Source organism: Lichenostomus cassidix, chromosome 13, assembly GCF_008360975.1.
Source record: "Lichenostomus cassidix isolate B80296 chromosome 13, HeHo_3.0, whole genome shotgun sequence".
Taxonomy (NCBI): Eukaryota; Metazoa; Chordata; class Aves; order Passeriformes; family Meliphagidae; genus Lichenostomus; species Lichenostomus cassidix.
In genome coordinates, this window is record NC_139494.1 from 1,697,617 (window position 1) to 1,714,890 (window position 17,274).

At 49.5% G+C, this 17,274-nt stretch overlaps 1 protein-coding gene across 1 annotated transcript; it reads right to left on the reverse strand.

Annotated features, from left to right (window-relative positions):
* Positions 1–2,175: 2,175 nt before the first annotated feature.
* Positions 2,176–16,601, reverse strand: DNAJC18 (DnaJ heat shock protein family (Hsp40) member C18). Its single transcript, XM_085073251.1, has 7 exons — positions 16,453–16,601; positions 16,194–16,339; positions 14,683–14,868; positions 11,918–12,030; positions 10,011–10,120; positions 7,996–8,168; positions 2,176–4,465 (listed from the first exon to the last, which is right to left on the reverse strand). The coding sequence occupies exons 1-7, from the start codon at positions 16,488–16,490 to the stop codon at positions 4,341–4,343; spliced, it is 891 nt and encodes a 296-aa protein (XP_084929377.1). The 5' UTR covers positions 16,491–16,601; the 3' UTR covers positions 2,176–4,340.
* Positions 16,602–17,274: the final 673 nt, after the last annotated feature.

The window sequence follows — 17,274 nt, forward strand, 5'->3', positions numbered from 1 at the left end:
GCTGGGGGTGTTCACCTGGACAACAGAAGTCTCCAGGGAGACCTTAGAGCCCCTGCCAGGGCCTAAAGGGGCTCCAGGAGAGCTGGAGAGGGACTGGAGACAAGGGATGGAGGGACAGGACACAGGGAATGGCTTCCCACTGCCAGAGGGCAGGGATAGACGGAATATTGGGAAGAAATCCTTCCCTGTGAGGGTGGGCAGGCCCTGGCACAGGGTGCCCAGAGAAGCTGTGGCTGCCCCTGGATCCCTGGCAGTGTCCAAGGCCAGGTTGGACTTGGGGCAACTTGGGCTAGTGGGAGGTGTCCCTGCCCGTGGCAGGGAGTGGAATGGGATGGTCTTTGGGCTTTTTCCCAACCCAAACCAGTGTGTGATTCTGTGATCCCAGTGATGCCATGAACAACCCGTCTGGGGTGCTGTGGGAGTGCAGCAGGACTTGCTGGGCATTGCTGTCCCTGTGCCCTGGCTGCAGCCCCAGGCTGCCAGCAGCCTGCCAAGCAAGGTCACGCTCCAGCAGCTGCACCTGCTCCTCCTGGTCCTGGGGTTCATCCCCCCTCGGTTTGGAGGCCATGGAGAGCCCCCCGGGGTCCTCCTGCCAAATGAAACCCAACCAGCATCTCCCACCACCCAAAGCAGGTGGGGCTGTGCGTGGGAGCAGCCTGTGGGGCACAAACACGTTACAGAACAGCGGGTGGACCCCGGCTGAGCCAGACGTGCTAATTAAACTGTGATTTATGTTTAAGCCAGCATGATACCGCCTGCAGCCTCACCACTGCATTTGCTTATTAACCTGGATTTCGTGCCAGCTCGCTGCGTGCTCACCTCAGTGCTGGTGAGCCTGGCACGGGCAGCGAGGAGGAGGAGGAGGAAGAGGAGGAGGAGGAAGGCTGCTGGCAGCTGCCGAAAGCAGGATGTGCCTCTCCCACGCTGGAGCTACTTTTTGCAACTCCGGAGGAGCAGGAAACACCGGCCCAGCTTGGCAGAGGTTTTCAGAGCTGCCTCTGGGGCTCAGGAGGGATCTCGGCATGCAGGACACGCAGCAGCCCCGGTAGAGCTCAGGCACTGGGACACCCCAGTGCTGTGTGACACAGGGACCCAACCGCCTGCCGCCCGTGCCGCGGTGTCACAGGGCTGCCCTGCTCCCCACGGCACCGCCGCGCCGGTGGCTGTGGCACAGGGGCGATGCCCGAGCAGCTGCCAGGGCTGTGAGTGCCACGGGCCGGAGTGCGGGGCTGGGCTGGGACGCGGCAGAGCAGGAGCGTCCTGCGGCCACACGGTGCTGTGACAGGGGCCAGCCCCGCTCCCAGGCTCCTGCCCTGCTCCCAGCTCCCTGTCCCGTTCCCAGCCCCTTGTCCCTTTCCGTTCCCTGTCCCATTCCCAGCCCGTCCCATTCCAAGCCCCTATCCCATTCCCTGTCCTCTGTCCCTGTCCCGTTCCCAGTTCCCTGTCCCATTCCCAGTCCCTGTCCCGTTCCCAGTCCCTGTCCCGTTCCCAGTTCCCTGTCCCGTTCCCAGCCCCTGTCCCGTTCCCAGCCCCTGTCCCGTGCCCAGCCCCTATCCCATTCCCTGTCCCCTGTCCCGTTCCCAGTTCCCTGTCCCGTTCCCAGTTCCCTGTCCCGTTCCCAGTTCCCTGTCCCGTTCCCAGTTCCCTGTCCCGTTCCCAGTTCCCTGTCCCGTTCCCAGTCCCTGTCACGTTCCCGACTGGTCCCACGTCACGTGCAGATCGCGGGGCGGGGCCTGCACAGACCCCGCCCCCAAGGCAACTGGCACACGGTGCCCCCGCCCACACGATGACTCCGCCCACACGATGACCCCGCCCACACGATGACCCCGCCCACGCGGTGACCCCGCCCCGAGCTCCCGCTGCTCCTCAGTCCCTGATCCCTGATCCCGATTCCTGATCCCCATCCCGATCCGATTCCGATCCCTGATCCCCATCCCGATCCGATCCCGATCCCTGATCCCCATCCCGATCCCTGATCCCGGTCCCCGATCCCCATTCCGGTCCCGGTCCGGTACCGCCCGCGGCTGGCGGCAGCCCAAAGCCTCCGCCGTGTCCCGCACCCCGCGGCAGATGGCAGCCGCCTTCCCCCAGCCCCTAGCCCTGTCCCCACCGCTCCCGGTGCCACCCCAGCCCGCCCTCCCTTCGGCCAGCCTCGGACCACCACGGACAGGCACAGCGATGTCACGTCTTTAATTTAAAAATAAATAAATAAATATATACACACACACGAACCCATGTGCAAGTGCTTGGTGCTCTGAGCCACCCAGGAACATCCTTTCCTCCAGTCAGAGCCCCGCGAACAAGAATCCCAAGTACCCTTTGGAGAAGGACAGCGATGCCATTTCCACACCTCGGGCTCCAGAGAGGATTCTCCTTTTCCCTGTGGAGCACTGTACAAACACGGCTTGTCCTCTGTCACCGCAGAGGCTCTGAGCCACACGCCCTCCCTCACAGCACACAGCGGGACCAGCACCCTGACCACCCCTGGTTAGGAATAAAGAACACTTATTGCTTTGGGGGATGTTTTTACCTCCCTCCTGCATTTCCTAGCTGATTGTGCTTCCCACAGGAGGTCTCCTACCTCCATCAAGTACTCAAGATCTTTGGATGAAAGGTACAATCTGGTTTCAGTGCAAAATGCTGTGGAGGAGTTCAAGCTCTGTGCAGGACGTTGTGAGTCCAGGGAGTCACTGGATTTGGTCTCCCTACCTGTATCCCTCTACACTCACACAGGAATGACAGGGAAGATACCAACCCTGGAACAAAGTCCAACCACTTTAATAGATTTCTAATATATTCTACAGGCTATTTAATATATAAAAAGCAACATTATTTTCACTTTTTGTACACACTCATGTGCTCCAGAGTGGGAAATACCAGAATTAAGACTGCCTGCTCTGCAAGCCACCAACTTGGAGTGATCACCCATTCTTGTCCTTAAACTCTGGCACTAAATATGTTCCACACCAACCCCCTCAAAATGCCCTTTTCATCGGTGCTCTTCCTGTCCCAGGTGCACAACAAATTCAACTCAACTCCCCCATGGGTTCCTACAAGGTTTCCTACAAATGGGCCACAAATGTTAACACAAAAATGCCATTTGGAGTCTAAACCATGTTGTTTTTTTCATTTTACGACACACCACCACAGCACTGTTGCTGTACCTGGAATGCTCTCCTCCCTGGGATAGGAGCTGGGATGTTTAGGGCCTGTGTGCAGGAGCACCAGGCCTCCAACCTCACACCCCACTGCAGACCCCCAGAAAAACTGCTTTTCCTGCAGCTCCCAGCTTTGTTTGCCACCCAGTCTCCCCGGGTTGTATGGGACAGGGATGTGGAGGGGACACACTGTGGTGCCAACATTCCCAGTTCCATCCCAGGGGTCTCACACACCACTGCACCAGCGCCCAGCACATGGACAGTCCAAGCTTGAAAGGCAGGTTTAATCCTGGCATTTCCCAAGCTTTTGCACATTTGCTCCCTAGGTTTCAGCCAAGGCCACCTGTGAATCCTGTGTGACTCAAGTTTCAGGAATGTGGCAACAGCAGAGCCTTGCTCAGTCAGGTGTCACTGACTCACATTCCCAAGGTCAGAGGGGAGCCCCCCATCCTGGGCAGGCATTCCCTGGAAGAGCAGGTCATTCCACGTGTGGCACATGCCAAACTGGCCCGGGGCTTAATGATGCCCAACTGGAGCAACACTGGTCTAACACTCCTCTGCTGCTCATGAGGACAACCCAGCCTCAACTTGCTCTTCAAGGCCTGGCTGTGTAAAGAAGGATCAAGAAAAAACAGGACAGACATTGCCACATGGATCTTTTTCTTTGCAATATTATGTCTACAGTGAAACATTCATAGCTGCTCAACAGATTAAAAATGTGCTACATGAGAACTGTACTGGAAAAAGCAGGGCCCTGGAAGAGCTGGGGAAGAGTGCAGATAAAATCCAGAATGGAACAGCCAGCTTCCCCAGCACTGCTCGGGGATCCAGGGAGCTGCAGGTCCATAGAAAACACGGAAAGCTGAGAGGTGCCTGCTCTCCTGGGAAGCACACAAAGTCTGGATGGCAGACAAACCACCCACGCAGATGAGTTCCAAACTCAGAGCGTGTCCTGGGGAATTAATTTACAAAGTGCCACTGGTCCTTGGAACCAAATCTAATGTACAGGATATATTACAGCAAACAGCAGCCCTGCAGCTCGTGCTGGTCCCTCTCTGCACTACCTGCAGAAGGACTTCAATATCCACTCTTTACAACAGACTCCTTCCCTTTTCATACAAAGGAAAATAAAAACATAAGTTAAAACAGCAATAAATAGAACTACGGAAGTGTGCGTCCTGGTCAGCCCCCTTTATGCATCCCAATCAGACTGGAGAGCTTCTCACAGTGCTCAAGTTTCAGGGACTCTGCTTTCTGTTTTAACCGCTCATCTCTGTAGAGCTTGGCCAAATTTGACAAATCAGACTCTGAAAGATGAAAAAAAAAAGTATTAGGACGAAGCCGTAAGCCTCCTTTAAAGAACTGTTTCTCAGTGCTTTGTTATCCTTGTGGCACTTTTAATTTTGGTGGGTATTAAATCCAGGGAGGTGAACAGCTACCCAAGGGACTCGTGTGAAAGGCCTCCCTGCCCTTTCATTAACAATCTCAAATGTACTTTCCATTTTGTTCCACTTCTTCTCCAAAAGCAACATAAAACTGAAATAATCCATTGTTTAAATTATTTCCCCCCAGTAATTCAGAGAAGTTTCTTCTGCTGATTAGCTGAGGAAGTCTTAATACAGGTTTCTCCCTGAAGAATAATTTGGCTGCAGGATTAGATGCACCGAGGAGAACAGCAGTAATTTACTTTTGAAAAGGTCAACATCTCCGTAAGCACAGGCTACCTGATGACACTTAATTTTTCAAAGAGCTTTTATACACCTTACAAGCCCCTCATTTTACAAGATTATTCAGAGTGGAAAGAACTTCAATAGATCCTTTCATGCCTTATGCCCTCTGTCCCTGTCCCACTGAAATTTAAAGCCATTTAACCCTCCTCCCACTCACTGAAAAGCTTCACAAACTGACAGGCAGGAACAGTTCATTTTAGAGCACGAATCCATTTACAGGTTTATGACCAAAATGCCACTCAAGCAGTGCTGGACACAGCCTTGTCGAGCCTGCAGCAAAACCAGGCTCAGGTAATTGTCCCTGAGCCCAGAGTCCCTGGAGTTGTGCAGTGGAGAATTTCAGTTTACACTTATCCAATTGGGAAAATTAATCCCTTCAGTTTTGACAGTGTTCATTCCATCACATTTGCTCTTTGTGGGTTTCAATCTTTTATAGAGTAGCTCCTTTGGAGTTTTGTCTTCAAGGAGGTCCTAAAATATTGAATTCCAACTATACTTACATTGGATATGCAGAAGTTTTTCCCTGTGAGGGTGGGCAGGCCCTGGCACAGGGTGCCCAGAGAAGCTGTGGCTGCCCCTGGATCCCTGGCAGTGTCCAAGGCCAGGCTGGACAGGACTTGGAGCAGCCTGGGATGGTGGAAGGTGTCCCTGCCATGGCAGGGGTGGAATGGGATGAGGTTCAAGGTCCCTTCCAACCCAAACCATTCTGGGATTCTGATACTTATCCTGATTCTGTTTTCAGTCACCTCTTTGTGACCCTGAGCTCCTTGCAGCCTCACTTTACAATTGTGCCATCCCAGCTGAACCATTTCCTGTAAAAACCTGGGATGTGCTTTTTGAACTTAACTGTTCCAAAGATTTCAGAAGACCCAAACCCACAGCACATCCAACCTTCACACACTGCTCTGCTGAGGAGCTGTTTGGTGCAGCACTATAAAACTGACTGGCTGACCAAGGTACCAACCAATCCATTACTTTAAGGTTTTCCTTAAGGTTGTTGGACACCAGGTAACACTCTTCAAGTCATAAAATCAAGGACTTGAAAAACCAAACTGCTCCTGAACAACTCATCTCTGTCCATTTTGCTGGTGCTCAAGGGAAATGTGCCCTCAGTCAACACAAGTATACTATTAATAGACATTCAACTAACAAAAAGCTCATCACATCAAGTCCAACACTTCAACAAGGATTAAGGGACCAACACTGTGGAGCAACAGCTGACTAAGAACTGCCTGAGCATCTCCAGAACTTTTCCCCAGCACTCCAACCCATAATCAGAGTTTATTTTTACAAACATGACTGTCCAACTGTCCTAAGGTCAGCCCACTCTCAGCTGTGCTCCTCACCTGCTGGCTGGCCTGGATGGGAAGCACTCTGAAAATGGTTAGTTTTAATGACAGTGGTGTCCTCAGGCTATGCTAATTGTGGCTGTTGGAAATGTATTTGCAGATGGTGACTAATACAACCCCTAAGTGTACAAAGCTCTGGAGGAGCATGGTTTGGCAGGCACTTGGCATTCCACGCTGGATCATCTCCACTCTCTGACTACTGGGCTCTCTCAGACACACAAACCCTGTCTCCCTCTTTGGGGATGGGCTCTCCTCAGCTCCAGGTGTCTGTGAAAGAGACAATGTGGTGACTTGCAGTTGCACAAGGTCAGTTAAAGGCGTTTTTCTCTAAGAAATAAACCCTCTCCCTGTAGCAAGCCTACATTTTTGAGTATTAACAGCCAGTTTATGCCCAGAGGCTGCTCCTGCCAGCCACAGATACTCAAAGTTCACAAATCAAACACACCAAAAACTTCAAGACTTTTATGGTCTTATAATTATGTGTTCTTTTCCTTTTTAACTTCAGAGCCTACATATTTTTATTTCTCTTTAAAAGCAGGATTGGTAACTTTCATGTAAAATAAGCCAAAACAAGCCTTCCCATCAAAAACCTGTCAAGAGTTTGGAGTTAGCAACACTGTTCCTGTAGGATTAAATGAGTTTGTTTAGACAAACTGTGTGTTTCCACAATGATGCAATTGATCAAGAAACTGAAAACAAATGCAAAAGCACTTTTTTAGCAGTGTGCTGAGGACTGTTCTGCACAGAGCAATTTAAAATCCCTACCAGAGTGTGAAAGCAGTTTGTCTGCTGCTACTCAGCATTCACACAGACACAACTGATTCCAGCTTCACACAGCACTACTTGGTGTTGAGTCATTTGAAGGTGATGAGTTCTATAGGTGAATGAAATCAGTCACAACATCCCAGCCTAAGCTACTCCCAGTAATTTCATTTCTGTTATTTCTTACCATTCTGCAAGCAGCAAGGATTTGCTGTCTCTTCAATGAACCAGATTAATAGCAATTAACAAGTAATAAAATATGGGGTTAACATGCCTTAAAATATGCACTTAACATGCCCTTTTTTGTGCCACTGAGTCACTCCGGGCTGAGAGAGAATACAGACTTTGAATGCTCACATCTGTGTTCTCCCTTTCTGCATTCAATTCTTGTTTTTAGAAGCCTTGAAAATGGTGAAAAACATAATCTCCAACTCATCTAAAGATAGAAAATGCAAATAACACCCAAACCACAGAAGCATGCTCTGTAAACTAATATCAGGAACACAGCCCACTGCAAAAGAGCCAAGAGCACCTGGACATGCTCCGGACTCTCCTGGGGAAATTTTAAGGAAAACATTACAGAAACCTCTTGTGAAGCCAGTCAAAGCAAAACTGATTCTGCCCCAGCAAAGGAAATGTGGAATAGGTGATGCCTCAAGATCTTTTCCAGCCTAACAATCTGTCAGGATTAGATAAATGCGGTGGGCTGTATGTTTAAAATATCACTAGGAGTTATTCGAGCATAAAAACCGAGCGGAAAAAAGTGTCTCAAATGGTGAACTCTACTTTCCACTTGTCTCTCAGAATCACTTAAAATGTATTTTGACAGATCTCCAGAATAGCAAATTCAGTGTTAAGAGCAGATGTGAGACACCTCAAACCAGTGCAAGGTTGAGATGTTACAAGGATTGGAAACTAGAACTAAGAACAGCAGAGCTTTGTGAAGCACAGCCACTACCCAGCCCCTGAAACGCACTTGAGACAGAAATAACTTACTTTGCTGTTTCTCCTTCCAGCAGCTGGTCTGAATATAGTCTATGTAATCTTTTTCAACTGTTTTCTCAAGCTCTTGAAGTTCTGCTCCTTGATAATTCTTTTCAAAGTTCTTATCAACATAGTAAGGCACCTGCAAGTTCTCTGTTTCTCTGCTGACAACGTGGCCTATGGACCTGTGGGAACAGCAGGGAGAAATCAGATGTTGCAGCAGCTCAGATCTCAAGAAATCAGGAGTTGTTCCTCCATATTAGCATTTCCAGAGGACAGTATTTACAGCAATGTTTGTACAGCTCATTTCTGCAGGATTATGGCTCCCTCAACCATCCAGTCAGGAAATTACAAGTCTCAGGCACAGCAAGATGTGCAGTACAAACAGAATCCACCCTCCTGCTAAAACCACAGGAAAAAATCCCAGATGTGGAGATATCCACACTGTTCCTTCTAAATACCATCTTTGTTCCCAACAGTTCAGTCAAGACACTTCTAAAACATAAGAGCAGATTTTTATCTATGAACTCTGCAGACACTTTCTTCTGTTTGCTGGTGATTTCTGGCAAGCTCGCTCCAGAAATCCACAGGGATTGATTACAAAGGGAAAGATTATAAAAACTTAGGGCACAATGCAACTGGATCTGGATTTCACCACTTTTTGGATCCTTTAGTAGAAATAAAACTTAGCAGGGGAGATTCTAGTTATGCTTTTCTTCAGGGTTTTATAATCATCAGTAAGCAAAAAGAGGCATAGAATAGCATGGAAAATACCCTGTGGGAAGAATCTGCCCCTCTGACACAGTCACTGGCTTAAACCACACTTCAATTTCCTTATTTGAGCAAAGATACCCAGGCCTTTGCTCAAATCATTGCCCACAGAGAGAGGCAGGCAGCCAAAACACAAAGGTTACACTCTACTCAAAGGAATCCTGTTTGCCCCTTTTTCCTGGACTCCTCTTTTCCTTCTCTCCCTGTGTCTCAGTTGTCCACAATTTTAGTTTTCAGGCTGTTTAGTTGTTTTAAGGCTGTGATTTAGAGAAATAGCCTAACTCTGTACCAGGCTCAGGCCTGCCTATCTCACATCCCCAGGAGAAGGGGAGGTAGTGAAGGAAAGCAGATCAGCTGCTGTGGGGGCAGTGTGGGAGGTTTCACATGGGACTGGCAGATAGCAAAAACACTCCCTGGAAAAAATACCACCCTAAAAACAACCACCCTCCTGTTCTTTTCTGAGGGCCTCACACTGACATCGTGTGGTAAAATGATGAGGGGTGTTGGGCTGCTCTGACAGAGAGGAGGGGAAGGCTGGACCTGAGCAGTTTTACTCCTAGAGGGGAGCAAGGGGAATGTTTGGAACACTCTGCTGGTTGCCCCAAACCTGCCAATCCCACTCCTTCAGGAAGGGCCAGCCCAGGTCAGCTCTTTCCCTCCTGCAGCACTGGATGTGAGAGGAGCACATGGGTTTTCCTCTGCCCCACAGCTCCCAGTACAGCAGTTCTGCTGGGGTCCTTCTGCTCCCAGAGCCCACTGGGGTCCTGCTTCTCTACAGAAGTTAAACCAGGGCATTCAAGGCTTCAATGATTTGTGGAGCTTCCAGTGGAATCCATGCTCCAGAAAAGATTTGGATTTATAGTGCAAACCACAGGCTTCATTTTTTAATTGCTTTCCAGAGGAAGGTCAGTGGTGGTCCAGATTCTGGGGGCTGGGCAGAGCAGAGGCTGATCTACACCCACATTCCCCATCCTGTTTCACTGTACAAAACCATTTTACACCAGCTGAGGAAGATTTCTGCCCCAGTGCCTCTCTTTGTTCAGCACCCTGTGCACTAAAGCTCCCCACAGGTAACTTCACAGGGAGAGTGCTTAGAACTCACCAGTGCAAACTGTTGGTATTTCCTTATTTACAAATTGATAACACTTGCTAGAAAGACCAGAACACTAACATGCATTTTGCTATCAAATCCAACTTCAATTGCCTCCATACTGCAAACAGCAACAGCAGAAAAATGTGGTTTTTAAAGGACTTACGATTTGTAGAATAAGCTGTAGGGTGGGTTGGTGGCCATCAGCTGTGTTATAACTGACACTATTATAATGATGAAAACTGGCATCAACTGGATAAATGCAGAATATGAATTCTGAAAAGTACAAGGATTAGCAGTCAAGAAAATAAAGAGATGGAAAAAGACATCTGTTCACAGAAGCCAGGCTATCAATCACAGATCAACAATGTGTTACATGGAGCCTTAGAAGAAAAGAGGAAGTACTCTGGGATTTTGAGAGGGGTAACATTGTAATTTCTACATAATTAATTTCTTATTAATAAATAATCCTTTATTAATAATATCAGAACCCTACTGAACACCATTTTCTTTCCATTATCTTTTGCTCTGCCCCTTCCTTCACAGTGCCCACAGTCAGTCAGTGCCCAGCTGACAATGCAACCTGCAGGAACACCCTGCAATTCCTGCGTGTCTACACCTGCACAGGGGCTTTCCTGAACCCTCTGAAGCTTGCTCCCTGTTGTAAAGATCTCAGCCTCTGCTCAAGCACTGCATTTCATGGCTGAGCAGTAAAGGGTTAAGAGCTCACACGAAGTGTAACTTCAGACAGGATGCAAGCACTTGGGCTTTTGTTTGGATTAATTTAGCAGAACAAAAGAATGGAAATAGTATCAAAGAGAAAACACTGATCTTTCCTTCTGCTCTTCAATTTCTTTCTGAACTGGCTTCTAAAATTCCTTTTCTCATCCAGAGGAAAGTATCACATGCAGCTGTTTAGGCTTTGCCCTCTGCCCTGGGATGGAAACAAAGGTTCTTGATGTAGCAGTAGGTGGGATTCACAGAATCACAGAATTATTGAGGTTAGAAAAGCCCTCCCAGACCATCGAGTCCAAGCTGTGCCCAATGCCCACCTTGTCCCCAGCCCAGAGCACTCAGTGCCACCTCCAACCCTTCCTTGGACACCTCCAGGGATGAGCACTCCAAACCTCCCTGGGCAGCTCCTGCCAAGGCCTGAGCACCCTTTCCATGGAGAAATTCCTGCTGCTGTCCAAGCTGAGCCTCCCCTGGCCCAGCCTGAGGCTGTCCCCTCTCCTGCTGTCCCTGTTCCCTGGAGCACAGCCTGACCCCCTGGCTGTCCCCTCCTGGCAGCAGCTGTGCAGAGCCACAAGGTCCCCCTGAGCCTCCTTTGCTCCAGGCTGAGCTCCTTTCCCAGCTCCCTCAGCTGCTCCTGGTGCTCCAGCCCCTTCCCTGGACACTCTCCAGCCCCTCAGTGTTTTTCCAGAAGTCAGGGGCTGGATTCACTTGCCCCAGCTTAGCTGTCTGTCAGGTTCATGAGGGTTTTTTTTCAGAGCCTGACTAAGACACTCAAAAGGAAAAATTCATCTTCCTTGGAGAATGATCCCTGGAGGTTAACAGACTGTCTCCGGAGGAAGATTTTGCCAAGGCGGGTGGCAGGTGTGTATGTGCACTGACAGCAAAGGACATCTTGTGTTCCATCTGGAGGTCTCAGTTGGCAAAAATGTATCCCAGACCCATCCTGTCCCAGCTGGAATAGTCCTGTGCAGCACCTGGGTGCAAATTTACTGAAGGATTAAATACACCTTGAGGACAAGCCAGTACTTCCATATCCATTACCAGTCCCAATTGTTGTTGGATTACCAAGCATTGGAGCTTGTAAAAAGCAAGCAGCATCAAACCCCTCAGTGACAGGAACTGGAGGGCCTGTAATCCTATAAATACAATGTATTTTTACAGCAGTGATTCATAAAAGCCAATCCAGAGACAAAGAAAACACCCACTGTGGCTGCAGCCCTTGAGGATAAACACTGAGCACTCAGGCATGGGAAGGTTTGTCCTGCCTTTGGAAGACAATCCCTCACCCTGCTGAGATATTCACATATTTAAGATGAAGTGATCCCTCCTCCTGGCTACCTGTGGCCTGTGCTCTTCCTCCTCTGGCTCCTGTGTCCATGCCCTCTCAGTCCGGTGCCTCCGTGGGTAATAGTGAGCATCCCTGGCTACATTGGAGAACATGTGGATATTCCCTGGAAAAGAAACCAGGACACACTCCTTTCACCCCCTTGCTGGTACTCACCTGGATTCCTCAGCTGCTATTTAATCATCCACGTTTACACTACACAGCCTGAATTACAGCTGGGAGATCTGAGAGTAAAAAGCACAAACCACCTCAGAATTAAACAACAGCACAATGTTATTCCAAAAAGCCTACCAGAGAAATGGCAAAGTGCTCCAATCCATCTTAATTTAAATCAAGCTGCAGAAACATGTTCGGATTTTTATGATTGTATCTCATATTTTAATGCTGTTCTTGTCACATTCACTCGCAAGGCTGTGGCAGGAAAATGAATTTGCTTCACCAGGCTCAGGCCATGAATTATGGCCTCCCATAATTACTGCATGTGGTCTTCTACCCTCATTTCTAATTCTTCTGCCTTCAAGCCATTAATAATTTCACTTAATTATTTTATAATAAGGAAAGAGATTTTTAAAAGGAGTAAAAAAAGGGAACAATTCAGGATTTTCTTTCTTGCACACAGAATGCAGTTGATTTATTTTTAAAAAATCTAAAATGAAGAAAGAATTGCACTTGCTGCTTCAATTTGAAGCTCAGGATCTGATTTTATCACCATATGAATATCTTAATAATAGCTGTGCTCTCCTCTTTTGAAATTCAGAATGCCTTTGTGTTAGAAAATTGAAATCTATGGCTTATCATCACAGCAGAAATGCAAAACTATTTTTAAGCCCCAGGAAAGATGTCACATTATTTTATACTCTTATCCTGTCCTTTTTTGAGTTTCCCAAAGAATTCTGCAAGAAACCTGGGCAAAGGTGACCTCTGCAATTGTGTCAAAACCTCTGTTCCACTGCTTGTTCAAAGATTTTCCAAGCTCTAGGCATGCGTGCAGTCAGAGCTCCAACAGCGAGCCGAGCCAGGCTGGCTCCAAGGAGGAAAGGTTCTTTTGGAAAAAAGAAAGTTTATTTCTATCCTTCAGCATTGCTTAGACAGATTTTATCAAGCTGTGAAAAGAAGCAGCAAGTGTGGGAAGAGAAGGATGGCTTTTGTAGGGGTGCCTAGAAAAAAGTTTTCCCAAATTTTAAGTTTCTCCGAGAATTTCTGTCAGCAGTTTCCTTTGTTTCATGTGCATTTATTTTTTATGAGAAGAACTTGTAGCCTCTACTCATTACAACTGCAACACTCTGCCACATGGAGTCTCTTTTGAGTTTAATCACATTTAACATTTTAAATTTTACTCTTTTCCCACTGAATATCCATAGTGGAAAACTGCTCAGTAAAAACAAAGCCACAAACTTGCCCCCAAAAGCCCAGTGAGGAAACTCTTGTTTAATACCAACACCTGCTGCCATGAAATTATGTTTTTATTTTCTTACTCTTTGCTGCTTTGGTAAAAATCCCCATTTTCTCCTTCATGCCAGTGTCCCTGTTAAACCTGCCATGCCCACTACCCAAACTCCTCCCACAGCACCTCAATTTCCTGTCCTCAACTCCAAGCATCCCTCTTCTCCTCAGGCCTATTCCATGACAGTAATGTCCCACAAAAGGCACATCCAGCTGCAATTCCTTGCAGTCAGAAATGGAAAACCTGCAGACTCCAGCTGGAATTACACCATGCTGGGGTTGGCTCACTTGGCATATCCACTGATCCAAGTTTGGGAGCAAGTGCAAGATGCACCACTCGCAGCAAGGTTCAGTAAATAACTACTTGTCTGTGTCTTCAGGCTGTAGTAACTGCTGTGTACTTCACTTTTTGTGGGCCTTGGAGGTGAAAAGTTCCCAGGAGCGCTAATGCAATTCCTTAGATGCTGCTAGGAGAGCCGTTGAAGTCCTTACACCTTTCAGATTTATTTTTAATCCACTGATCTTGCAGGATCTATTTTGCCTACAGATCCAAAAGCCAAGGCTGGATTGAGACATGCATGGAGCTACTACAGGTGCAGCTCCACTGCTGTGTCACTGGATCCTGCACATCCACTGCCAGCCTCTCCTGGCAGGCAGCACTTGCTGAGCTCCCAGGCTCTAATTTCATTACAACACAGGAGCTCCTGTTTCCCCTGAGACCAAAACTCCAGGAGCTGGGCCATCCTGGCCTGGAATGCTGTCAGGTGCTTCAGGTACAACCCAACAATGGAATTGTTAAGAATTGTTGGAAAAGACCTCTGAAGTCAACCATCAAAGATACCTCTGAGCCTTTCCCATTCACACTCTGTTTTACCTTCTACACCATTGCTGGCTTCATATGATGCAGGAAATAAAGGCAGAAATCAAATCTGAAAAGGTTTCTTCTCTTTTCAGATGTATTATCAACTCCCTGAACAGTCCCAAGGGAAACTGAACTTCCTTCATGGTTTACAGAATCACAGAATATCCTGAGCTGGAAAAACCCACAAGGATCACCCAGTCCAACCCCAGCCCTGCACAGACACCCCAACAATGCCACCCTGTGCATCCCTGGCAGTGCTGTCCAAGTGCTCCTGGAGCTCTGGCAGCCTCAGGCTGTGCCCATTCCCTGGGCAGCCTGGGCAGTGCCAGCACCCTCTGGGGGAAGAACCTTTCCCTGATATCCAGCCTGAGCTGCCCTGGCCCAGCTCCAGCCATTCCCTCAGGGTTAGAGTCAGTCCACTGCCCTTCAGAACCACTGCAGACAGGTACTGACCTGTAGGGAAGTGCCCACCAAAAAACACATTGAATATTTCTTCTGGTGTAATGTCTGCTTCGAATTCTGTGTAGTAATTGTAGTGCCTGGCCTGGCCAGTGCTGACATGCTCGTGGTCACTCCCGAGCTCATCGTAGCGCAGTCGTTTCTCAGGGTTGCTCAGAACTGCAAAAGCATTGCCTATTGCTGGAGAGGGAATGAAAACCAGTGTTACATTTCAAGAGCTCACACTTTCACAAGTGGAGTAGTAAAAAGCCCTCAACAAGCCTAGGAAATTTGTGCTTGACCAAAGACTGAGTTACTTTTGTAAAAGATGTGTAACAGCTCTGGTGTTACCTGTGATGGAAACCACTTCCCGCTGTCACTGATGTCAGGAGAAAGACAAAAGTGTTAAAGTTCATGGAGATACTTGAAATATTTGTAAAACTGAGGTTAGAGTTACCTTCAGCCAAGAAACTGGGTGAGAGTGAAACACTTTATCAGCTCAACCAAAGGCATCTTTGGTGTGAGCGCACCTCCACATACCACACACAATTAACACACAGTTAATAACTGCACAGACCAATTAAAATGCAGAGGGACAATATCCCAAGTTTTTCCTGCTGGCAGAGGTGCTCCTGAAGCTGTGTGGCACATCTATTTCACACCTCACATCCAACCACTCAGAAGTGTTTGGATCATCTTCTTTGACAGAACAAGTTCACAGAGGAATACAACCCAAAAAAACTCAAACAAACAACAGCTCCTTATTTTAACAGACTATGAATGAATCACTTGCTTTCCTCATGCTGTGATGCATGGAGAGGGAAAATATATATGAGTTTGGGCAGTAACACTGCTAATACAGGACTGCTGCATGACTGAGAACTCCAGACACAACATATTGGATTACATTTCATATGCCTGCATATATATATAGATATAAAAATTTATTCATGAAACAGAGCAGTTACTGACGACAAACACCCCACTCTCCATAGGCAGTGTGAGTTCCTGTGCAGAAGTTCTGAACCTTCTGCAGTACCATGCAATCCCAGAATGGTTTGGGGTGGAAGGAACCTTAAAGATCATCTCATCCCAATCGCCTGCCATGGCAGGGACACCTTCTCCTACACCAGGCTGCTCCAAGGCCCATCCAAGTCGGCCTTGGACACTTCCAGGGATGAGGCAGCCACAGCTTCTGTGTGCCAAGGCCTCCCTACCCTCACAGGGAACAATCCCACCCTAATATCACATCTAACGCTGCCCTCTGTCAGTGTAGAAGCCATTCCCTGTGTCCTGTCCCTCTAGGCCTTTGTAAAGTTCCTTAGAAGTATGTAGGAATGTGACCTGGCATACACATCCTGTCGTTTCTAAGGGAGACGTTTTATTTCGCAGATGGTAACGCAACTCCTGCCGATCCGCAGTGGGGTTCAGTGAGGACGCTGCCGTGCCCGTAACCCCGCCCGGCACGGCTGCCGCAGGGCTCTCGGCGCGGCCCCTCGGCCTCACGGTGCCCCACAGCCCCTCACCTTTGAAGGCCTCGGTGGCTCCGGGCGCGCGGTTCTTGTCGGGGTGGAACTTGAGGGCCAGCTTGCGGTACGCCCTCTTCAGCTCCTCCTCGCCGGCGTCCCGGCTCACCCCCAGGATCTCGTAGTAATCGCGGCACCGCTTGATCCTGCGGGCGATCGCGGGGTTACCCCGGGGCTCCCCGCTCTCCCCCTTTCCCCGGGCTCCGCCCCCCGGCTCCCCGCCGCCCCGGGGCTCCCGCGGCCCCCCGTTGCCGCTCACCGCCGCACCCCGTCCAGCTGCTCGGCCGTGTAGGTCATGTCGGCCCGGGGCCGGGACAGCCCCTCGCTCACCGCCCGCCGCCCGGCGCCGCCATCTTGAGCGCGGGGCTGCTGGGAGCAGGCCGGGGGGCTGGCGGGAGAGTGACGTCACGGCGAGGGCGGTGACGTCATCAGCGGGTCCGAGGGGAGCAGGAGGGTGGGGGGGATGGGGTCATGGGATGTCCTGGTGTCTGGGATGGCATGGGGTCTGGAGTGTCCTGGGATCTGGGATGTCATGGGATCTGGGATGTCATGGGGTCTGGAATGTCCCGAGCAGGAAGGGACCCACAAGGATCATCCAGTCCAACCCCTGTCCCTGCACAGACACCCCAACAATCCCACCCTGTGCATCCCTGGCAGTGCTGTCCCAACGCTCCTGGAGCTCTGGCAGCCTCAGGCTGTGCCCATTCCCTGGGCAGCCTGGGCAGTGCCAGCACCCTCTGGGGGAAGAACCTTTCCCTGCTCTCCAACCTAAACCTTCCCCTCCATCCATTCCCTCCTTCCCTGAGCTCTGCCCTCTGCTCTGTGCTGTGCTGTACCAGCCCAGGGCCCTCAGCCGCTCCTCGGTGGCCCTGCAGACCTTCCCAGCCCCAGGTCCCTCCTTTGGACACTTGAACAGCTTTGGATCTCACCAGGAAAGGCCTTGGTGGCGCTGGTGACAGCAGCTGATGGGCAAGCGGCCAATGGCACCTGGGCTGTCCCAGGCCTGGCGTGGCAGCAGGAGCAGGGCAGTGCCTGTCCCCTGGGCTGGAGAGGCCCCTCGAGTGCTGTGTGCTGTTCTGGC